The sequence below is a fragment of the Mauremys reevesii genome, linkage group 4 (assembly GCF_016161935.1).
Source record: "Mauremys reevesii isolate NIE-2019 linkage group 4, ASM1616193v1, whole genome shotgun sequence".
NCBI lineage: Eukaryota > Metazoa > Chordata > Testudines > Geoemydidae > Mauremys > Mauremys reevesii.
This window is the reverse complement of record NC_052626.1, coordinates 147897219-147922033: the sequence shown is the minus strand read 5'-3', so window position 1 is coordinate 147922033 and position 24815 is coordinate 147897219. Positions and strand designations below refer to the sequence as shown.

Below are 24815 nucleotides of genomic sequence, written 5' to 3'. Positions count from 1 at the left end.
TCACAACATCCTGTGGCAATGAGTTCCACAGGTTAATTGTGTGTTGCGTGGGAAAAGTACTTGCTCCTGTTTGTATTAAACCTGCTGCCTGTTAATTTCCTCGGGTGACCCCTGGTTCTTGTGTTGTAGGAAAAGGTAAATAACACTTCTCTGTTCCCTTTTCCCATCTGTTCCTTATTTTATAGACCTCCATCATATCCCCCTTTAGTCGTCTGGTTTGTAAGATGAACAGCTCTAATCGTTGTAGTCTCTCCTCGTGTGGAAGCTGTTCCATACCCTTGATCATCTTGGTTGCTCTTTTCTGAACCCATGGATTTGTGCAGTGGCATGATGATATTTTTCTGTCTTATTTTTCTCTCTCTTTCCTAATAGTTCCTGACAATGCCACTGTGCATTGAAAAGTTCTGGAGCTCGTCCTCGACCCCTCCCTGCCCTCCGTAGGAGCAGTGAGTGCAAATAATCAAACTGGTTTGAAGATGCAACTCCACCTCCATCAGAGTGTGTAGGAGGGATGGGATCGGTACCAGGGCTGGAGTTATTCCCTATATTTATTACAGGCTGAGAATAATGGGATGAAGCGGGAGATGGGGAAATTGTCCAGCGTCACCCAATTTTTTGGGGTGGGCTGGATGGTGAAGGGCTTCCGATGGGGCTAATAAAATGAGTATTTTGGCCATTGGCATCCAGTGAAGAAAGTGCAAGGGGGCTGCATCTAGGGAGTGATGGTAAAATATAAGGAAGCAGCGAGAAGAAGAGATAAGAGCGAGGCCCTGGAGAGGAAAGATTCACCACCGTTGGACAAGCGAGGGAACCACTGCAGAATGCGTCTGAGCTTCCCAGCTCAGTGGGTGAGAAAGGACCTAGGCAGAGGGTGGACATGACAGCAGATATCACAGCGAGAGAAGCAGCTATTAATAGGTAGGTCTTACGCCACCTGGCAGTTTAACCAAGATCTTCAAGTCAATCTGGGAACCAATTGGCAGCCATTATGGGTCACAGGTTTGGCTCGTGAAATGACACCTTGCTTAGCTGCTGAATTCTGCGCCAGCTGCCGTGTCCGACCGGGTCTAACAGCAAAGTGACAAAGGCTTAGATGCCAGTTGCAAGAGCCACAATTAGAGAAATGGTTGCGGCCTCCCAGTTCTCCTGCCGGCGCCCTGACCATTTGCACTGGATGGGATAGTTCACACGGGTGCATTTGATTTCTCCCTCCCAGCAGGGAAATACCAGGAAATTTCGGCCAGCCCATCTGCGGTTTCCCGAGGGACGTTCCCAGACCCCACGTCCCGATGGATGAAGAAATCGCGGTGCTGCTATGATCATGCACGGCGCTACGCAGGGATCCCCCTTCTAGTTAACAACGCAATCCTGGCAACAGCGAGGGAATTGCTCTTCTCCATCGGTGGCCTCTTGGAGTGAATTAATGGTTATAAGCGGTTGGAACTCTAAGGGCAGCCCATGGCAGTCAAAATTGGACTCTATGGATATAGAATGAATCACCTATGAGGATGTACCTTTTGAGAGATGGTTTTTTTCCCACCAGGGTCTAGATCTCACTGAGTATCCGATTCCTGCTCTGAATTTGAACCTTCTGGCTCAGGGTCTGGTTCCGTCTCTAATTCTGGCTCTGGATTTGAGCCATCTTCCTCCTCGGGCTCTTGATCTCGCCGAGTCTCCGATTCCTGCTCCAAATCGGAACCACCCGTCTCCGGGTCTGGCTCAATGTCTGATTCCTTCTCTGGATTTGAACCGTCTTCCTCCTCCAGCTGTGGATCGGGCTCTGGATTGAAACCATCTTTCTCCTCTGGCTCTGGGTCTCGCTGAGTTTCCGATTCCTGCTCTGGATTGAAACCATCTTCATCCTTCAGCTCTGTATGGTGCTCTGGATTGAAAAAATCTCTCTCCCTTGGTTCTGGGTCTCGCACAGTGCGTGAATCTCGCTCTGGGTTGAAAAAGTCTACCGAGAAAAACAGAGGAGGAATAAGTGAACGGTATTAGTTGCTAATTGTCTTCGTTTGCTTCATTTATCTCCATACACTCATATAACCTGCTTAATGAACGGTGCAGCACACAGCTCTAGGAAATTCCCAGACAAAAGTTACGTGAAGTTTGAGAGTATTTACATAGGTGTGATTCTAACCGCCCCATTATGCCAACTGGCGAAGGGTGCAGCCCACTCGATATTGTGAAAATATTTCGCCAAACAGTGTCTTGTAAAGTATCATATAAAAACTGGTGACTCGCTGGTGAGAGTCAGGATGTAGGGGTTGTATATAGAGATGTATGTATAATCTTAATACACGTTGTGAAGGCCAGAGGCGGATTAAGGTTTCCTGGAGACCAAGTGGGGGGCCTCTCCCACCCTTTCCGCCTGTGGCCCTGCCCACAGCCCCACCCCATTCTGACCCTTCCCCCCCCGCCCATGCCCCTGTTCCACCTATGATCTCGCCTATTTCCATCCCCCCACAGCAGCCCATTTGCTCCTTTCTGCCCCACCCTAGACCGGAGAAGCTCTGTCCCCCCAGCCGTGGCCCCGGGGCCACAGCAGCGAGCAAGAACTCCTCCAGTCCCAGTGCCACAGCCGGGGTTTCGCGCGCCTGGCGCTTCTGCCGGGGAGTGGAGTCGGGGTGCGGGGGCGTCCCCTGCCCTGCCCGCCAGCCCGGTGCTCCTGACGGGGCTCCGGGTTTCTGCCGCCTGGTGGCAGATTGTTTCTGGGGCCTCTGAGCGCAGGCCCCATCAGCCCAGTGGCTAATCTGCCACTGGGGACGGCATCTGAGAAATAAACCTGCCCTTGAGAAAGGAATGTGGATCAAGAAAAACGGCAGGGCTGGATCACAAGCACAGGGCAATAGAAGGACATTGGCATCTAAGATAAACGAAGCGATCAAGCCAGTTGAGAGAGCCAATGGGCCGGAGGTGCAAGAAGGGGCGTGCTGCCTGCACCTGGAAGCAGCAGCAGCCGGGCAGAGGAACTGTTCACAGAGTTCATCTCAAAGGCATTCTGGGCGGTGAAAGGGAAGAACGGGGGACTCCGCGGGTATCCATCACTTGGGATAAAGGGATCAATGCCCTCTGATTCTGTGACCAGCGGCTCCTGAGGGGCTGGCGATGCTGGTAACTCGATGCAAGTGAGAAAGCTGCCGAGGCGAAGATTGGAACGTGCTCAAGTGAAGTTTGAGTCACTAGAAAGCCTGTTACTTTCGTTTTGTTTGTAACTTCCGCTCTTGCTTAGTATCACTTCAGTCTCTGCTCTTCCTTAAGGAACTCATGCTTAGTTTTGCTACGAACCATCTCAGCACTGGGTATGAAAGTAAAACGGGTGCGTGTCCTGCTTTGTGCGTGTGCTCGCTCTCCCTTTGGAGACAGCGGATTTAATAATTTCTGTGAGTGTCCCGTGACGGGGACCGGATGCTGCCGAGAGACGTCTCTATGGAACTCAGGAATTGGGATTAATTAAACGTCACCTGCAAGGCAAGGTTAAGACTAGCTGAGTCTCGAGGAGTTTGTGGTGGAGCGGACGGGCTGGTGCGGCAGGGAGCTGACACACAGTTTAAGCGCCAGCAAAGCTGAGGCAGAGAAGAGACACTGTGGCTTACGGTTAAGGGCACCCTGAGGACGGCGTGACAAGAGATTGTAAACTCTTGGGGGCCGGCTTTTTGTATTGTGTGTGTGCAGCAGCTTCCCATTTCATCTGCTGTCGTTTAGGGCCCTGTGGGGGGGCAGAGTCCCCTAAAGTCCCCCACAGACCCCACTTCAGGTCCTTGTATCGTCTCTTTCTCCCCCACCCTGGCAGACGCCCAAGGGGTTCTGGGAGCAAACAAACAGAAAAGGAAAGTCCTCTCCCCTCTCTCTTCCCTTATGGGAGAGAGGAGTCTGTGGGGAATGGAAAAGAAGCCAGGGTGACCCGGAGCTCAGGCCGGCTGCCGGGGCCAGGCCTTTGGGCTTAGTCGACACCTTCAGCCCTTCCTTGGGGAGGGGACACGCGGCCGCGAGGCCGGGGCCTGCTGCTGGCACAGCGAGGCTGGGTGCTGTCTCCCTCTTGGCTCTCTGAGGCGGGGCAGCTTCTCCCAGTTCACCGCCCCTTCCTGTGGCAGGTTTTCCCCTTTGAAGCTCCCCCCGCACCCCCCCAGGCAGCGCAAGCCTCGAGGTTGGGCCTCATTGGTGTTGAACAGGCGTTTGCTAGTCACTTCTCTGTCGCCGTGAGGGGCTCCCACCCCAGTCTGGTCCGGGCCATTCCTGCGCCCACGAGCGGTGGGAGAATCCCCTCTTCAGGGAGGCGAGCCTGCCCGCACCCCCGCCTGCCACAGCCCCAAGCGGTCCCCCCGCACGGCCAAAGGAGCCACAGCCCGCCCACCCCAGGTGCCCCCCCAAGCGCCAGGCTGGCCCCAGCACTGGGCTGAGTTACCCCCCCGCCCCTCCCAGCGCCGGGCCGGCTCCAGGGCTCTCCCGAGCAGCTGGCCCGCTCCCCAGCTGGCCCCAGCACCACCCCGGGCCGCCCCTGGCTCCGTTGGCTTCAGGTACAAAGGGAGAGCGGGGCCTCGGGTGCAATGTGGGTCAGGGAAGGTTTAGCCTGCCCTGGCCTATGATATCTGCCGCCTGTGCCTGTCCTCTATGTTGCTAAGCCCGTATGGTTCCCCTCTCCGAGCACCATTTGGCAGAGGGATTCCTTTGATCAGCCCCTTTGGCACGTTCCTCCACCTGCCCAATGGCGATGCTCTGGCTTCATTCACGGCACAGAAACGCTAGGTCGCCATTCCGGCAGATGACCACACCACAAACAATAAACCGTGAGACTGTGCAGTGCCTGTAGGGTGACCAGACAGCAAATGTGAAAAATCAGGACGGGGGGTGGGGGGTAATAGGAACCTATATAAGAAAAAGACTCAAGAATCAGGATGGTCCCTATAAAACCGGGACATCTGGTCACCCTAATTGCCTGGCACACTGGGGAGCTGGCCCATGCCTGGAACGCCCAGGCCCTCCAAAAATACAAATAATAATGATGATTATATTAAGAAATATAAATTAATAATAAAAGTAATTTTTTTTCTTAAAATACATTTGTTTAAACCTAACTTTGAAGTTGACAACCTATGTTGTGACCTAAAATTCATATAATCTGTTAAACTCATTTAAATAAATAAAACTAATGTGCTAAATCAATCAGCCCCCCCTCTCTTAAGGAGAAAAAACAGCCTCTTTAACTACTTTTTGAGGTCAGGCCAGGGGCACCAGAACAGGGAAGGCCAGGGGGCCATCCACCCCCCCCCCCCGGCTGTTAAAAGTGAAAGGACTACGCCATACGACTTTTCACCCCCCGGGAGGGCGCGTGAGGGAGGGAGGGGGTGGAGAGGAGCAAGTGGGGGGTGGGGTCTTGAGGGGGGAAGAGGGGGTGCAGGACCTGGGCCCCAGGCACGGGGGCGGCATGAGGGTGAGGGCTGAGGCAGAAGGGGCAGTGTGAGGGCGGGGCCTTGGTGGGAATGGGTGGTGCCAGGGCTGGGGTTCAGAGAGATGAGGCGGGGCTGGGGCAGGGCTTGGGGGCGGGGCCACAGTTTGGGCACTTATGGCCCCTCCCCCCTTTAGGGGACTTCCGACACTCCTGGGTCAGACTATAAATCTAGCCCAATATGACAGTTCTGCTAGAAAGTCAGCGCTTATGCTTGAGATGCAACTTACCATATTCCGAAGGTTGCAAAAGCCGATTTGTGCCTGGGAATAAGATTTCTAAACACTCCAGAAAGTCTCGGCAGGTCGACTCCCCCCTTTTCTGTATGTAAATCAGCAATTTCCTAATTCTGGCCACTTTGTCTTGTAGCTGGTTCACGCTGTCGTACTCCTCCTCTGTGATGACGGACTGGACTAGTAACTCATCCAAGACGCTCTCGGGGTCTCTCTGAATGATTCCTATCAGCTCTTTGCGTTTGGTGCGTATCATCGTGTATTTGTCGCCAGTGGCCATTGCTACCGAATCACAGGCTCTGGAATGATTTAATAATAAAATGACATGAGATGCAAGAACTAGAGATAGAGACGGTGCTAGGGTTAGAATCACAGAAATGCCGGGCTGGAAGGGACTTCGAGAGGTCATCTAGTCTGGCCCCCCTGTGCTGAGGCAGGACCAAGTAAACCTAGGAGATTAGGTTTCAGAGCGGTAGCCGTGTTAGTCTGTATCAGCAAAAACAATGAGGAGTCCTTGTGGCACCTTAGAGACTAAGAAATGTATTTGGGCATAAGCTTTCATGGGCTAGAACCCACTTCATCAGATGCATGGAGTGGAAAATACAGGAGCAGGTATAAATACATGAAAAGACGGGAGTTGCCTTTACCAAGTGTGAGGTCACTCTAACGAGACAATTCAATTAACAGCAGGATACCTAGGGAGGAAAAATAACTTTTGAAGTGGTAATGGGAGTGGCCCATTTCAGACAGTTGACAAGAAGGTGTGAGTAACAGTAGGGGAAAATTAGTATTGGAGAAATTAGGTTTAGGTTTTGTAATGACCCAACCACTCCCAGTCTTTATTTAGGCCTAATCTGATGGTGTCCAGTTTGCAAATTAATTCCAGTTCTGCAGTTTCACGTTGGAGTCTGTTTTTGAAGTTTTATTTATTGAAGAATTGCCACTTTTAGGTCTGTTACTGAGTGACCAGGGAGGTTGAAGTGTTCTCCTACTGGTTTTTGAGTGTTATAATTCTTGATGTCTGATTTGTGTCCATTTATTCTTTTGTGTAGAGACTGTCCGGTTTGGCCAATGTACGTGGCAGAGGGGCATTGCTGGCACACGATGGCATAGATCACATTGGTAGATGTGCAGGTGAACAAGCCCCTGATGGTGTTGACATCAGTGACTGGTTTTTGTCCAACCCGTTATTAGAAACCTCCAGCAGTGGGGATTCCACAACCTACCTCGGAAGCCTGTTCCAGAGCTTCACTGCTCGCACAGTTAGAAAGTGTTTCCTAATATTTAACCTAAATCTCCCTTGCTGCAGATTAAGCCCATTACTGCTTGTCCTATTTTCAGCGGACATGGAGAAAAACTGATCACTGTGCTCTTTCGAACAGTCTTGTAAATATTTGAAGATGGTTATCAGGTCCCTCCTCTGCTTTCTCTTCTCTAAACTAAACATGCCCAGGTCTTTTGACCTTTCCTCATAGGTTTTGTTCTCTTCTCATGTTTGTTGCCCTCCTTTGCACTCTCTCCAGTTTGGCCACATCTTTTTTAAAGTGCAGGGCCTAAAACTGGACACAGTTTTCCAGCTGAGGCCTCACGTGTGTCCAGCTGTTAAACAATCTGTGAGATTCACCAGATTCCTCCATTTCTTCTTGTAAGCAGAATGGTTCCCCTATCTGAACTGGGCAAAGAAAAGATGTTTTGGTTCGTTGGCAATTCAAAAAAATAGAAATAAAAAAACTGGGTCAAAGGAAATATTTTGTTTGACCTGAAAAAACAAACATTTGTTCCATTTTGAGCGTTTTTAAATGCTTTTGATTGTTGTTGTTGTTTTCCAAACAAAATTAAAGGACTTTTTGAAACAATCATTTCAAACTGATGAATTGAAACGTTTGGAACCAGAAATGTTACAGTTTAAATGTTTTGGGTTTTTGGAATGTGTTTTTAGAGTTTAAACCAAAACAATTCAGTGAAATCAACATAAATTTATAGTATCAGAGGGGTAGCCATGTTAGTCTGGATCTGTAAAAGCAGCAAAGAGTCCTGTGGCACCTTATAGACTAACAGAAGCTTTGGAGCATGCGCTTTCGTGGGTGAAAGCTCATGCTTCAAAACATGCATCTACATGCATCCGACGAAGTGGGTATTCACCCACGAAAGCTCATGCTCCAAAACTTCTGTTAGTCTATAAGGTGCCACAGGACTCTTTGCTGCTTTTACATAAATTTATAAACTGTTTTGTTGTTGCTGAATCTGCGTTTTTTGCCAGAGTAAGTTTCATATGACAAATTCTTCCTAGCTCTAGCTGGAGTGTCTACGGGGTGGAACTGGTCACAGTTCTGTCACTTCACAGGTATCTGGGCCGAGACTTCAGCTCTTAGTCCAGGGGAATCAATTACTTTTTGTCATGGTCCAGATTTCTGGTCAAGATACACTCAAGCTCTGGACTCCAGATAAATGTTTTTCACACTGCAAGTGCCCATATTCAAGGAACATGTACAATGCTGTGAAATATACCCAGGGCCTATTGCTTATATTTTTAGTGCATTAAATGAAAAATAAAATCAAACCACTATATAACCTAAAAAAAAACCCTCCAAGAAAGATGTAATAAATGACAGCTAAGCCTTTGAGAAAATGTTAAATAGTTGCAAATGTTAGCATTAAAATACTGTTTTAAGTTTTGAATGAGTATTGTCAAATGCAGTTATTATAGGCATCGCTGTATGTAGATAATATATTAAAAACTTTTCAGCCTTTTGTGGTTTCTTTAACATACGTATCCGAGCCTGAAAGAAAACAACACTTCGTACACATGAACTCTTCATCCTTTCACTACAGAGTCAGAAGCCCCTGGAAACCTTCTCTTGCTTGGTGATTTCTCTGATCTGTGTTTGCAAACCCACAACCCTCCCAGAGGGCTCCCAACTTGTGGTGGATTCTCACCCAGGCACTAACATCTCCATCCTGCAGTTCCATGCCTACTGGTGACCGCGCCCCACCCAGTCTTGGTGGGTGCTCCACCCACCCAGTGGCCTGGATGACCCCAGCACCTGATTGCCTTAGGGACCCATGGGTGCAGGCGCTTCCCCCTCAGATCCTCCCCAAGCAGTGATGGCAGGTGCCCCTCCTGTCCAGTGGCCTCTGGTTCCACAAGAGAAGAATGCTTCACCCCCTCTCATCTTCCCATCCTGCACTGGGAGCAATCTCACCTACCCATTGGTCTCTGTGTCCTAGCTGTTGCTCTGCTTAACCCTTTGTAGCCTATGAGCCAATGTCTTCATGGAGGCTGGGTCACAGGTAGCCTTTGGTTGCTGTGCTGGGGCTTTGCTGATCCTGATGAGTGGTTCAGATGCTTCTCCCCGGTCGGAGTAATTTTCCATTCCTGTCAGGGCCAGCTACCAGCTGCGTGCTGCCCCTAAAACTGCTGACTGAGGGATGGGAAAACAAGGAGGGAGGCAGCCAGCAACTCTCATGCCTGTAAGATTCGCTGGTGCAGGGTGAGCTCTTCTCCGTTCTCTGCAATCCCAAATCTACACCGGGACAGGAAGGGCTGGAACAAAGCGTGTCTGGCTTCCCTCTGAAGCCCCGAGTCCTGGTGGGATTCCAGGCGGGGCTGAAGCCCTGAGTCCTGGCACATCCTGTGGTCTGCTGAAAAGTCTCTGGCGGTCCGGGTTTGGACCACACGGGCTGCCTACTGATGACCCCATCTTAGCCCGTGCAAGGAAGGGGTCAGGGCCAGTTCAGATAATGTTGCCAAAATGTAACTGCAGCTCTGGGGCCTTTTCTCTTTCCAAGTTAGGTGCTCAGAAAATTGTTCACCCCCAAAACACCTTCAAAACAGCAGTGCAGCTGCTCCTTTCTCTAGCCACCATCTCAGAGGAGAAATGTAGGGGTTACTGCTTTTGCCAGGTGGCTACCAGCTTGGCTAGCCAAGTCAGTCCTGGGTGCTTCCTCCTATTTCTGATACTGGGGAGGTAAGATTTAGAGGCAAGAGCTGGAAAAGCCATACTCCTATTTCAGAGCAGAGTGAAATATACGTGCGTGTTTCACTTGGGCCTTTCCATGATGATCACTGGACTCAGTGCTGATGCATGGCCTGCATTAAATTCCCTGGCCGGTGCTAGACAGGATGCCAGACTGGCTGATCATAACGACCCCTTTTGACCTTAAACCAGAGGTGGGCAAACTCCAGCCCACAAGCCACATCCGGCCCGTGGGACCGTCCTGCCTGGCCCCTGAGCTCCTGGCCGGGGAGGCTAACCCCCAGCCCCTTCCTGCTGTCCCCCGTCCCCTGCAGCCTCAGCTCACTGTGCCACCAGCGCTCTGGCCCGCCGCTCCTGCTGGGAAGCGTGGCGGCGTGGCTGGCTATGGCTGTGCAGTGCGGCGGGGTTGGATAAGGGGCAGGGGGTCCCGGGGGCAGTCAGGGGACAGGGAGCAGGGAGCAGTTGGATGGGGGTGGGTGTCCCAAGGGGCCTGTCAGGGGGCAGGGGTGTGGACAGGTGTCTGGGCAGCCTGGGGACAGAGAGCGGGGGGGTTGGATGGGGATGGGGTCCCGGGGGTGGGAGATCCTGGGAAGGAGTGGTCATGGGAAAAGGAGCAGGGGGCAGTTGGATGGAGGTGGGAGTCTCAGGGGGCCTGTCAGGGGATGGGGGTGTGGATAGGGGTCTTGGCAGTCAGGGGACAGGGAGCGGGGGGTGGGGTGGTTGGATGGGTCGGGGATTCTGAGGGGGGCAGGAAGTGGGAGGGGGCAAATAGGGGGCAGGGGCCAGGCTGTTTGGGGACGCACAGCCTTCCCTACCCGGTTTCAGAACCCCGATGTGGTCCTCAGGCCAAAAAGTTTGCCCACCCCTGCCTTAAACTCTATGACTCTCAAAAAAAATAGATCATCATAGAGGCCAGTCCCCCCATCCTAGCTCTGCTTCTGCTTGGCCAAACCCAGTCTGCGTAAGACGTGAGGAAAAGAGCAGCGGGCAGCTCCGGATCTGGCCGATGAAATGTTTAGCCAGAAGGAGGCTCAAGTGTTTATTGAAAAGTAGCACCTACCTGCCAGGGTCTGCGAGAGTCGAGAGAGATCCCACCTCCCAGCGAGGTGTCTGCTGTGCGTTACAGAGCAGAAATGCAGAGTCACTCTAGGCGAGCGATCCCGTTCTGCAGCATGGTCTTGGCTCTGTTTCATACAGCAGAAAAGCCGAGTTGCTCTCTAGATCTTGTCTTCCAGGGAGGAATCTGCTCTGCTTTCGGTAGCAGAATAGCTGAGTCAGGCAGGGGTTGTGAGCCGGCTATGGGGACAGGGGCATGGCTGGCTTCTCTCTGGGCATCTGGGAAATCAGGGCAAGAGAAGTCACAACCCAGAGACACTTTGCATCCTCCTCCTCTCACGTGACGCTTGGCACAGAACCTGCTGCTATTTGTGTCTGGCCGGGGATGAGCCAAGATGAAATGGAGGTGGTGTGAGCTGAGGTCACAGCATTCACTGCCGTGCTGGCCTGCCCTTCATCACACAGCATGGCTGGCAGGCCTAGGCCAGCTGCGTGAGGTGGACGGGGGAGGGCAGTTGGTTTTCCGCTCCCTCCATCACACGTGGGCTGTTTTGGATCGGCTCATTTGGGTGCGGCCACACTAAAACTAGGGACCTAAATACCACTGGCATCTAAAACACCTTTCACTGTCAGGATCTTCGTCTAGGAGCCTATTTGCAACGTTAGGAGCTTAAATATCTTTAGCATCTGGTCCTAAGTAATAAGTTCCCAGCAGACATATGGAGAAGTTAGATAAAAAACATCAAACACTCTTGGTGGATGATGGCAACGTAACACCACTTTTATTCTTAGTGTAATTACCGAGGTCTCCAAATGATGAATGAGCACTATTCTTAGTAACAGCTTTCGGAGTGGCAGCCGCATTAGTCTGTATCCGCAAAAAGAACAGGAGTACTCGTGGCACCTTAGAGACAAATGTTTTTTTTTCTCCTGCTGACAATAGCTCATCTTAATTAATTAGCCTCTTAGAGTGGGTAGGACAACTTCCACCTTTTCATATTCTCTGTACGTGTATATATCGTCTTCCTGTATGATCCATTCTGTGCATCCGATGAAGTGGGCTGTAGCCCACGAAAGCTTATGCTCAGATCAATTTGTTAGTCTCTAAGGTGCCACAAGGACTCCTGTTCTTTATTCCTAGTAAATAAACCAGAGTCCTGTTACCCGAAATTGGGCCAGCTGGTAAGCTTAGGGAGGACTAATGACCCACCAGAGTTTGGCAGAAAGCAGCATGTTTATTATACTGATAGCTAAGCTCAAAAGAAGGGTGTGTGTGTGTGTGTGTGTCACACTCACATACTCATGCTCCCAGGACAGGCACGGCACTGGAGATGTCAGGATCCTTCAAGGTAAGTGTCCCACAGTGCAGCGATGGATGGTGTGATGAAGGTGAGTCTTCCCGAGGCACGATGGATTGCAACGCGGTAAACCACTGGCCAGGTGGTCTGGGCAAAGGACCTTCATGGGAGGTACAAGCTTGTGAGTGCACTGCCGAGCACATGGCCCCTTCCCCTTTTACGGACATGCTCCTCATGGCCTGAGACTAGAGATGACTTGGCCGCCTCTGGTTGGTCACACTCCACCTCGAGCAGTGTCCATGCATTGGGTGTGTGAGCGCTGCCTAATTAGAGTCGCACCTTGTCTACTTGGGAGCTCTTCTGATCGTCCAGCTGCTCAACCAGCCCATTCATCCCACAAGCGTTCCAGGAGGGCGGGGAAGGGGGAAAGCCACTTCACAGGTAGTCAGAGAGGGAGAGGAGCCAATAGGGGGATGAGGGGAGTGTAACAGACTTTCTGAACATACAGATTGTACAGAGCATACAGCTCACTGCTGCTCCTACAACAAGTCCCATCAACCTTTGTGTTCTTTGTAGGTGAACCAAAGTCCCAGCATGCCTTGCGTTTATAATTTGTTGTATTTCAGATGAACCTAAACTGAATTTTAGCTAACCTGGTCCAGATACCAAGGAAAGGGTCACTTGTCATTGGTATGTGGCTGGTGTTTCCTGTGGTTAATTAAAATAATCTATTGCAAGATGTGTTTTGCTGATCAGGAAATTGCTCTAACCAATGTTTCCTGTCATAATGACTTGTTCACAGAGATCTTTTGCAGCTGATAAAATAATGGATGGTTGAACAGATGCCGTTAGCTTATCAGTTGATAAATTGGAGAGAGGTCAGAGAAGAGCCATGAGAATTATCAAAGGATTAGAAAACCTGCTTTATAGTGACCGACTCAAAGAGCTCCATTGATTTAGCTTCACGAAGAGAAGGTTAAGGGGTGAGTTGATCACAGTCTATACGTATCTACAGGGGGAACAAATATTTAATAATGGGCTGTTCAATCTAGCAGAGAACGGTCTAACACAATCCAATGGCTGGAAGTTGAAGCTAGAAAAATTTGGACCAGAAATAAGCCGTAGATTTTTAACAGAGAGAGTAATTAACCATTGGAACAATTTCCCCAGGGTCATGGTGGAGTCTCCATTACTGGTAATTTCTAAATCAAGATTGGATGTTTCTACTAAAGATCTGCTCTGGGAACTATTTGGGGGCAGTTCTCTGGCCTGTGTTACACAGGAAGTCAGACTAATGATCACAATGGTCCCTTCTGGCCTTGGAATGAATCAATCATTTATGTAGATCAGATACCATGAAAAGAGGTTCACCGTCCATAGGTGATTTTCTTTGTCTCTTTTCTGGAAACCAGCATAGTCTATAAAGGGATGCCTGTTTCTATAGAAGTGCGTTGTCATAGACAAAATAGTGTAATTGATAAGGGGTATACATAAATGCATTGTAATTGGTAAGATTAATAATGGACAAAATGGACGAGGAACAATTGGTATAGCAGATGTGTTCTGAAATCAATGCAACAGCTAACCAGTAATCTACTGATTAATGTCTAAGCCTTGAGAGCTAATTGTGATTGCAAATTTTCCCAGTGGTAATTAAGTAATTACAGCTGTTATTTGCTTATTGATTCAAAATCAAATCAAATCATGAGAAAGGATTATCTTTGTTCTACACCAGTATATAAGGGATATATTTTGGGAGCTAGCTGGAAGAATCCAGTGCTGCTAAACTGCTGCCCAGACTGGTTGAGTATAGTTTTCTGAAAACATTGATCCAAAGTGCAACGGCAGCCAAAAAAGCGACCAGAATGCTAGGAACCATTAGGGAAAGGATAGACAATAAAACTGAAAATATCGTACTGCCTCTATAGAAATCCATGGTATGCCCACACCTTGAATACTGTGTGCAGTTCTGGTTGCACCATCTCAAAACATATATTAGAATTGGAAAAGGAGAAGGAGAGAAGGAAACCAAAAATAATTAGGGGGTATGGAACAGCTACCATTTGAGGAGAGATTAAAAAGATGAGGACTGTTCATCTTAGGAAAAAAGAAGACTAAGGGGGAATGTGGTAGAGGTCTATAAAATCATGACTGTATTAGTAGTAGTATTAGGAGTCACCAGATTTAAATTAGTAGGCAGCAGGTTTAAAACAAACAAAAGGAAGTACTTCTTCACACAATGCACAGTCAACCTGTGGAACTCCTTGCTGGAGGATGTTGTGAAGGCCAAAGTATAACTGGGTTTAAAAAGGAATTAGTTATGTTCATGGAGGATAGGTCCATCAATGGCTATTAGCTAAAATGGTCAGGGATGCAACCCCATGCTCTGGGTGTCCCTAAGCCTCCAACTGCCAGAATCTGGGACTGAACAACAGGGGCTGAGTTGCTTGAAATTGCTCTGTTCTGTTTGTTCCCTCTGAAGCACGTAGCACAGGCCACAGTCAGAAAAAGGATACTAGGCTAGATGGACCATTGGTCTGACCCAGTACGGCCGTTCTTATGTATACTTTTCCTTTCTGTAATCTGCTGTGTTAATTTTTGACTAATAATCTCTGATTAAACAATCCCAATTGAGCCGATTATTTGACATTTTGCTGAGTTATTGTTGTTATTTAAATTCAAACACTCAACGCTGTTTAAGAATTGCTCAGCCATCAAGACCTTTTAGAAAAGGCAGGACAGAGGCCTGAAAGAATTAAAAAAAAAAACCCTCACAAGTCTAATTGCGGGGTTTCTTAAGACTTCCTAAATAGCCTGAGGAAAGTCAGTATTTGCAGCCTTGATTGAAGAGACTTCCCTTTTTCCCTGTCTGTGAATGACTGAATTGAAGCATAGATATCAAATATTAAGATACTATATTATCTTGTCCGATATAGTAGAGGGAAAAATAGGGAACTAGATGGAATAAACTGTTGTGATTAAATGAAGAAACTAGGGGTCACCAAATGAAATGAATGGGCAGCAGGTTTAAAACAAATAAAAGGAAGTTCTTCTTCACGCAGCGCAGAGTCAACTTGTGGAGCTCCTTGCCTGAGGAGGTTGTGAAGGTTAGGACTATACCAGGGTTTAAAAGGGAACTGGATAAATTCATGGTGGTTACGTCCATTAATGGCTGTTAGCCAGGATGGGTAAGGAATGGTGTCCTTAGCCTCTGTTTGTCAGAGGATGGAGATAGATGGCAGGAGAGAGATCACTTGATCATTGCCTGTTAGGTTCACTCCCTCTGGGGTACCGGCATTGGCCACTGTCAGTAGACAGATACTGGGCTAGATGGACCTTTGGTCTGACCCGGTATGGCCGTTCTTATGTTCTTATGTGGAAAAGGGACGTCGACTGTAAGTAAGCTTGGCAGAATTGGAATTTTTAAAAATAATTTTGATGGATAATATCCATGATTATTTTTAAGCTCTGCTGTGATTTTTATCAATTGGAGTTTTCATCGTTGCGAGGGTATTATGGGGGAGGGTCAGACAACAGCAGGGGCCAGACAGTTAATATATGAAGACAGTAGACGTTGAGATGCAAAAAGATCAAGCTTTATAACCACTAAAACAGAAATTGTCAACATCACGTGTCAAAATGTACAAAGTCAATAGCCTTAAATCAAACTCTGATAAGCTCTCGGGCAGGAATTTTCGTACTTTGCCTCTTTGTAAATGTCGATGATTATGGATGGAAATATGTTGTCACTGGTTTGTGCCTGTAGGGTGAAATTGACATTTATTGATGATAATCTACCATCTTCAAACCTATTTATAGCCCGTCTCTGCTTTGGGTTGGGGAAGGGGATGGCTGGATGGGGCAATGGCTCCCTCTTGTGTCCTGTAGATGGAGTTTCTCCTTAGAGCTCTAGCCAGGAGTTCTGTTAGTTTGGCTTTCTGATATTGTCCTATCACACCATTGAAACGGTTCCTTCCCCTGTAGGGTGACCAGATGTCCCGATTTTGTAGGGACAGTCCCGATTTTGTAGGGACAGTCCCGATTTTGGGGTCTTTTTCTTATATGGGAACCTATTACCCCCCACCCCCATCACGATTTTTCACACTTGCTGTCTAGTCACCCTGTTCCCCTGTGCATCCTCACCCTTTCTGCACTGCATTTCACCTGCCGTCATGTTACCCAGTTACCTGCATCTTTTAGCCTGGAGCCCTTCACAATCCTCCCACACCAAAATAATTTGGTAGCATCAGTAAATTTCCCCTCTCACTGTTCACCCTGTAATCCTGGGCCATTAATAAAATACTGAACAGTCCTGAACTTATCTGTGATCGCTGGGACTCCTGTTAGCCCCTTCCCCAACTCAGAGCGTATAAGTAACATCCTAACGCACTTTGCCGAGACCACAAAACTAGTCAGCAGGGATGAGTTTGTAGAGCAAAGGCCAGAAGGGACCATTAGATCTAGTCTAGATTAAACTGGAGAAATTCCCCCCATTCCCCCTGAACTGAACCCAGTAACTTGTGGTTGGCTAAAGCATCTTCCAGAGACCACCAGGCAGTTGCTTATTCTGGTCTCTCTGAGTCTCTCCTGTGCAGCTGTTCCTTAATTAAATATCCATTGGGCCAGCTACAGAACGAGCAATTGACTCCCTAACCCAGTGGCCAGGGCACTTGCCAAAGAGGAGGGACTCCCAGGTTGGAGTCCCTGCGCCGCTGCTTATTTCATTAGCCTGGTGATTAGGGGATGCGGGTGGGGTGTCAGAGACCAGGGTTTAAGTCCCTGCTGTGACAGAGATCTGAAAACTGGTCTCCAGCCTCCTAAGTGCCCTAATCCCTTGGGGATGCAGAGATCACTCCTTCTAGCCAGTCTTCTGTGGGCAAGCGCTGACCTGGTTTGGGCACTTTAACTCCAGGCTGGTGCATTAATGTGGAGAGAAATTAACAGAAAGTCCAAGGTATTAACGTGACCATGTCACCATACAGCACTAAACAGCTGACCTCAGTGATCTCATCCTGCTTTCACAATGACCATTAGCAATCTCTATAACCTCTGATGAAGGATACAGACCAAGTCTCGTAGTTAAGAGGTGCACCTGGGATGTGGCATGCCAAGAGATGTATCTGTATTACCATCTGTAATGCAGATGTGTCTTTAAGGGCTGAGCTTCCCAGACAGAGTCCAGGCTGGTGCTGTGACGCTCTTGTTGCTTTTCACACACAGGAAGAGCAGGACACAGAATAAAGCCAGGGCCAGGCACCGCTACCCTAATACTGCTAATAACGTGCAAGTCCTAATGAGTTCCCCATCTGGGCTGGGCTACCACAATCCTACTAATAAATGTGCACTTCCTAATAGAGCCCAGTCTTGGGTGGGTCCCCTCCAGCTGCTTCCATAATACTGCTAATCACCTGCATGTCATAATGGGTCCCCATCCCATTTGGCTACCATAATCCTACTAATAAATGTGCACTTCATCATGAGAGGCCAGTCTCAGTCAGGGTCCCCTCCTGCTGCTACCGTAATACTGCTAATAACATGCATACCATAATGGGGTACCCATCTTGGGCGGGCTACCATATTCCTAGTACTAAATGTGCACATCACCTTGGGGTCCAATCTCCAGCTGCTACTGTAATACTGCTAATAATGTGTAACCCACATGTTTTACACTACAGCATTTGATTTTTAAGTCCAAAGAAAAGAGGGAAGTGAGATGGATTTTAGCTGGAATCCTCAGCAGACGTAGCTAGAAAGGCCCAGAAATATCCAGGATTAGGGTGTGGCTGATTTTGGACATGCTCAGTCACTGGTTCTCAAACTGGACAGGAAGTTTTCATTAAGGGCAAGCAGCCTTGCAGCCCTCACCCTCTGAGAGCTGAGCCAATCAAAGTGCCGGGGCAGGGTGGGCGATTATAAATACAGGAGTTAACGGCCACCCTGCAGATTCTGCAGCCGATTAATGGAAGAGCAATGGGGGTGTCTGCTGGGAGGACTGATCCCAGCACCTGGCCTGCTTTAGATCAAGGTAAATGCTATTCCAGCCTTACCTACTAGGGAGTCCCTCCATTAACATCATGTTTGATCCCCATGGGGTGCTCTGTGGACACGGAGGGGGAGCAGGCAGGCTGCCAGGCAGGTGGCATGCAGCCCCCCCCCAGCCCCCGAGCACCGGGTGGTCAGGCGATGTGCTGTCCTCCCCATGCCCCTCAGCCCCAGTGCCTCTAGCTCCCCCAAGCACAGGGCAGGCAGCCCCAGTGCCTCCAGCCCCCCCAAGCACATGGCAGCACGGCCCCAGCAGCCCCAGGCCCCCCACATCCTGGCTACCCCAGCCCCAGTAGCACTGAAGAGGAACAGCCTGCCTGGGCTGGGGGAACGGGCAAAGCAGGATGGGGCTTTGCGGAGAAACGTGGGCGGGGCCACGCAGGGCTGTTTGGGGAGGCACAGCTTTCCCCAGCCTTATTGGACGCATCTCTCATGCCTGACAGGTGTTTGTCCAGCCTGTTCTTAAAACCCTCCACTGCCAGGGATTCCACAACCGCTTGGAAACCTGGTCCCGAGCTTAGCTAGAAAGTTTTCCCTGATATCTAACCTACATTTCCTTGCAGCAGATTAAGCCAATTCCTTGTTGTCCCGCTGTCGGTGGACATGCAGAACAGCTGATCACTGTCCTCTTGATAACAACCTTTTTCGTAGCTGCAGACAGTTATCAGGTCCCTCCGCAGCCTTCTCCCCTCTAGACTGAACAGGCCCAATGTTTTCAACCTTTCCTCATAGGCGGGGTGAAAGTAACTTCAAGGACGTACGGGTAAGCCGGAGTCCTGAGTGGGGGCGGGGCCTCATACGGAAGAGGCGGGGCCTTAACCGGAAAAGGCGGGGCCTTTAAAGATTTAAAGGCCCTGGGGTTCCGGCTGCAGCTGGGAGCCCCGGGGCCTTTAAATCACCCCCGGAGCTACCACCTGCTGAGGTGTCTGGGAGCCCTGGGATGATTTAAAGGGCTCGGGGCTCCAGCCACCACTACCGCAGTGAAGCACCGGCCCTTTAAAGCGCCGCCTGAGCCCCACTTCCTGAGGCCCTGGGCAGTGGCAGCAGGGCTCGGGAGGTGATTTAAAGAGCCCAGGGCTCCGGCTGCTGCAGGGAGCCCTGGGCCCTTTAAATCGCCAGCCTGGGGAAGCCGGTCCAGTCTGGCATGGCGTACTGGCCCGTACTGGCTTACTTTAATCTCTGCTCATAGGTCAGGTTTTCCAACCCTCTGATCATGTTTGTTGCTCTCCTTTGCACTCTGACCAGTTTGTCCACATCTTGCCTAAAGCGTAGTGTCTGGAATTGGACACAGCTCTCCAGCTGAGCTCTCCCCAGAGCTGAACAGAGCGGGACAATCACCTCCCGTGTCTTACATACCTCATGCCGGGTAGTGCACTCCGGAGTATTAGCCTTTTTCTGTAAATGCAGCACATTGTTGGCTCAGATTCAATTTGTGATCTGCCACAACCCCAGTTCCTTTTTCGTGGTATTCAACATGTGTGTCTGCAATTGGTTTGACAGGATGGTACTGGTTTCTCTGACATGGCAGCAGCAGGAACTGAGTTCTTGAGTAGAAAGCAATGAGTGGTGTGTGAATAGGGGAAGGAGAGGGAGTTTCTGCCCCATAGACAAACTTTGTTCTTTAGAGGTCACTGAACTTTGCTGTATCAGCTACCAAAGGGGAAGCTTTTTGCTGCTTCCTTACTGCATCTGCAGCTGTTTTACAACTGCACCATGGGAATGTCTGTGTGCTGTCCCCAGCTGCTCTGTTCCCCAGCTGAACTGTCTTTTCAGAAGGGCTGTTTTTGTTTTCGTGGCCAGAGTTGATTTCTTCTGCTGCTACATTTCTTGTTTGGCTGCAGCTATGAGTCACCCTGGCCAGGCGTCTTCAGCTGCGTGTTGAACTTCCTTCTGTCAGTGAGCGAAGAGGGGAATGGCAGAGTTAGAAATGAGCTTTTCTTTGTTCTAAATCATGATCTGTTCAAAAATGGAGCCCGCTACTCCTGATTTTAGCCCCCTCCTCTGCCTCAGTTGTTTATGTCCTAACACTCACCCTCCAACCAAAGTTAATTGGAATTTCTACTAAAGTCTCCTTCCATGTCTAATATATTTTGTCCTCTGTACCATCCAAACTCATGGCTTTATGGGTAAATTCCTCCCTCTGTTTCCCCATGCATATTTCTCCAGTCTGGATGTACTGCAGCTGATCTCTGTCCTCTCTTCACTCCCTTCTCCCTTGCCTATTTCCACTGAAGTCGGTGGGGTCGATCTGGATTTACACTGGGGTCATCAAAAGGAGAACCTGGTTCCTCATCTCCTGTTTGAAGTTAACCTTGCCAGCCTTTTTCTGTATCCTCATATCTTAGCTGTCCTCCCTCACTTATTTCTCCTCTTCGGCTATCGATAGCCTCGCTCACCCTTTCTACCTTTCCTTTTAAGGGTTGTTCCTGAAACTGGATTTGGGAGAGATCCTCTCTGCTGATTTTATTTCCTATTTGAATCCAGGATCCTACCATGGAAACCCTTGTTTGGAGCTGAGGTCACTTAAATGCAAAACCCGCCCACCCGATTCCAGGGATTAAAAAAGGAAATGTCTAGTTAAAGGCCCCATTGTTGACTTAACTTACCATAACACTCATACGTCACGTTAAGCTCTTGCCACCTGGGTGCACTTCCAGAGCAAACTCCCATGAACGATCAACAGATGAAAAGAGACAATCTGCACATCGCATTCTGCCAGCTCGCATTCTAATGCAAAACCTTAACTCTATCTCCAGCAATGTGAACACACATTTATTTTTGACACCTCTACCCTAGTTAGGTGTAGCATATGTTGAGAGTCTGGACTTGAGGTTTGGCATGCGACCGAGTCAGAAGCGAATGGGGGTGCTAGGATTCCCTCTGAGATCTTTTTCTACTTGGGTTATCTACCTCGTCCAGTTCCAGGAGAATGCTCCATCCAGTTCTCTGGGGGTCCAAAAACTCAGTTCGACTCCAGCTCATCACTCAGGCTACTTTATTAGGCAGGGGGGTTAGGTACAGGATGATACCATAGTTCCAAATCGTGTCTCACATTCCACAATTCATTGACATTTTTGCTAGTTACTACCATCTGTACTTCTTGGACCTAGTTGGGTTGGACATGATATTGCTCATGTAAGGACCAGTCATTTTGCAGATGGTGGAAGGACCAACTGCTTGTGACACCTAAGACAGAAAATATCAAGTTGCCTCTGTATAAATCCGCAGCACGCCCACATCTTGAATACTGCGTGCAGATTTGGTTGCCCCATCTCAAAAAAGGTGTGTTGGATTTGGAAAAGGTTCAGAAAGGGGCAACAAAAATTATTAGGGGTATGGAATGACTGCTGTCAAGGCTGATTCCCCACTCAGGCACTTCGAGTGCAGAAGGTGGGGGCCCACAAGGATTCTAAAAATTAATCCTGGCCACTCCAGGCTGGTATTACACTCCCAAGGTTACAGTTTCACTCTGACCTTGGATGGGTAGATGCTGCCACCACCCAAATGCAAAAAACCCCTTTGAACCCAGGAAAGTGCACTTGGGAATTCCTCCCTGTGGGATACCCTCAAGCCCTTTCATCCCCCTCCGGGGAAGAGCTGAGAAAGAAAACAAAGGAAATCAGCTGTTGCCACAAGCTAATTTAACAACATATACGCAAACCTCTTAGGACACAAAAATCCAATCCTGTTCTTAAAAATGGTAAATTTTATTAAAAACAAAAAACGAAAATGCATCTGGAATGTAGGCTTTTTGCTAGATCTTAAAAAAAAAACAGTTACAAAAATTAAGCATCAAGCTAGCTCTCTTGTGGTTCAGCTTAAAGGTTACAAGCAAAACAAAAGCATCTGGAGTTAGTACAGAGGAGTCCACAAGCCAATAAAAAAGAAAAGAAATAACCCTAATCACATCTTCCTAGACATTCCCTGATTTACTTACATTTCCGGGGTTCAGTTTAGGTATGAGCTGATGGTTTTTCCTACCTGGCTTAAAGCTTCTCACAGCACAACTGCTCCCTGTTCCCCTCTTTCCGGGAGAACAACACTCAAAAGGAAGTTTTTTCCCCATTTAAAAAATTTCTAGCCTTCCCATTGGCTCTTTTGGTCAGGTGCCCACTCCTTTCCTTTTACCTGTGGGCTTGTTAACCCTTTGCAGGGAAAGCAAGTAGAGAACAGCTACTAAGAAGAATTTTATAGGTAACTGGCTGGCTGGGTCCATAAAAGGGAGCCCCCCCTGCTTATTTATCACAGTTGCCATATGAGGAGAGATTAATAAGACTGGGATTTTTCAGCCTGGAAAAGAGACGGCTGAGGGGGAGTATGATAGAGGGCTATAAAATCATGACTGGTGTGGAGAAAGTAAAGAAGGAAGTGTTATTTACTCCTTCTCATAACACAAGAACTAGGAGCCACAAAATGAAATGAATAGGCAGCAGGTTTAAAACAAATAAAAGGCAGTATTTCTTCCCACAATGCACAGCCAACCTGTGGAACTCCTTGCTGGAGGGGGAGAAGATAGTGGGAAATTCTGGAGGGGTAGGATAAAGTAGCTGCTATTCTGTATTCTCTGCTGTACTTTTTACAATCCAGGGAGCAAGTCTCCGTTTACAGAATTTGAATGTGTCAATGTTACTCAGCAGTGGTTTATCATAGGTACAGGGTACAGTTGCCATGCTAAGATTGCAATAAAGGTCTGTGAGCTTTATAGCCTGCAAAGTCCAATGGAAAATGAAGAAAGCGAGATAAATAGTGGAGGAGCAATTTTTGTTCCTTATTTTCCCTTTAGCAAAATAGAGCTGATTTTTCCTAGTGGCTGCATTTTTGTTGCTATCATTCATCATTTATATGCTAGTCATTCTTAGAGGCCCTTGTTTGGTAAAAAAAAATCAGTGTACTTGATTGTCAGTGTAGCAGAGTGGTCACCCGCTCCTGCCTGGGAAGGGTTAGAGCCAGACTTGCAGAGGGCTGGGGCTGTGGAAGGAAAGACCTGGGTTGATTGGAGGAAGCAGCTGCAGCTGGGCCATGCCTCAATCAGAGCCCAGCTGGCCCTATAAAGAGGCTGGGAGCCAGGAGCTCAGCAGTCTCCTTCTGCAGGGAGAAGGGCCTGGCTCCAGGGAGCTAGAGACAGGGTACCTGAGTGAAGCAGGGCTGGGGAAAGGCAGAGGAGCTGGAGAGCTCCTGCCTGGAAAGCCCCAGGCCGCGGCCTAGCACAAGGCCAACAGGTACTGGGGGTTGCGGAGGGCAGCCCAGGGGTAGGCCAGGGCAGCAGGTCCAGACCCTCCTTGCCAGTGATGAGTGGCTGATCCTGCAGCCTCCCCCAGTGAATGGGGGCTCGATGGAGACTGGGCAGTTGCCAATACTGAGGCAAAGTGGGGATCGTGGGGTGAGAGTTCCCCTGGGAGGGGGAGAACAGTTGAAGGGGCACTAGGGTCCTGGGAGGGGCATTGGGGCCAGTAGCAGACAGGCGGATCACCGGCCTGCAGAGGGTGCTCCTGACTTGCAACAAAGTGGTGACCCTAAAAGGTCTGTTAATGCCTTGAAATCAGTTCAGATACAGAATTATACAAAATACAAACATAAAATTCTACTACTACAAAGGGACCATGAAATCATCCAATCTGACCTCCTATATATCACAGGTTTCAGCGTGGTAGCCGTGTTAGTCTGTATCAGCAAAAACAACGAGGAGCACTTGTGGCACTTTAAAGACAAACAAATTTATTTGGGAATAAGCTTTTGTGGGCTAAAACCCACTTCATCAGATGCTTGGAGTGAAAAATACAGTAGACAGATATATATATACATACACACACAGAGTACATGAAAAGATGGGATTTACCTTACCAAGTGGGGGGGTCAGTTCTAACGAGACAATTCAATTAAAGTGGAAGTGGGCAATTATCAACAGGAGGGATAATCCCTTTTGTAGTGGTAATCAGGGTGGCCCATTTCCAACAGTTGACAAGAAGGTGTGAGTAACAGTAGGGGGAAATTAGCCTGGGGAAATTAGTTTTTAGTTTTTGTAGTGACGCATCCACTCTCAGTCTATATTCAGGCCTAATTTGATGGTGTCCAGTTTGCAAATTAATTCCAGTTCTGCAGTTTCTCATTGGAGTCTGTTTCTGAAGTTTTTTTTGTTGAAGCATTGCCACTTTTAAGTCTGTTATTGAGTATCCAGGGAGATTGAAGTGTTCTCCCGCTGGTGTTTGAATGTTATAATTCTTGATGTCTGATTTGTGTCCATTTATTCTTTTGCGTAGAGACTGTCCAGTTTGGCCAATGTACGTGGCAGAGGGGCATTGCTGGCACATGATGGCATAGATCACATTGGTAGACACGCCACGTTTGAAAGGTGGCACCCCACTCATATTTTTGAGGTATCACATAGTTACATGATGCAAAATAAAACCAATTTTCTTACTTTCAGTCTCCATTTGAAAGCTGCAAATTGTACCTGAGTTTTCCGTATTTCCATATTGAAAAGTTATTTACTTATTCCCATAATACAAGAACTAGGGGTCACCAAATGAAATTAATAGGCAGCAGGTTTAAAACAAAGAAAAGGAAGTTCTTCTTCACGCAGTGCACAGTCAACTTGTGGAACTCCTTACCTGAGGAGGTTGTGAAGGCTAGGACTATAACAATGTTTAAAAGGGGACTGGATAAATTCATGGTGGCTAAGTCCATAAATGGCTATTAGCTAGGATGGGTAAGAATGGTGTCCCTAGCCTCTGTTCGTCAGAGGATGGAGATGGATGGCAGGAGA

The 24815-nt window shown here is 48.6% G+C and overlaps 1 protein-coding gene across 1 annotated transcript; it reads right to left on the bottom strand.

Moving 5' to 3' along the window:
- LOC120403470 (nucleolar protein 3-like) lies at positions 1 to 11013 on the bottom strand. The gene is made up of 3 exons (XM_039534541.1): positions 10717 to 11013; positions 5677 to 5978; positions 1 to 1957 (listed from the first exon to the last, which is right to left on the bottom strand). Exons 2-3 carry the CDS (start codon positions 5957 to 5959, stop codon positions 1554 to 1556), a joined length of 687 nt encoding a protein of 228 aa, XP_039390475.1. The 5' UTR covers positions 5960 to 5978; positions 10717 to 11013; the 3' UTR covers positions 1 to 1553.
- Positions 11014 to 24815: the final 13802 nt, after the last annotated feature.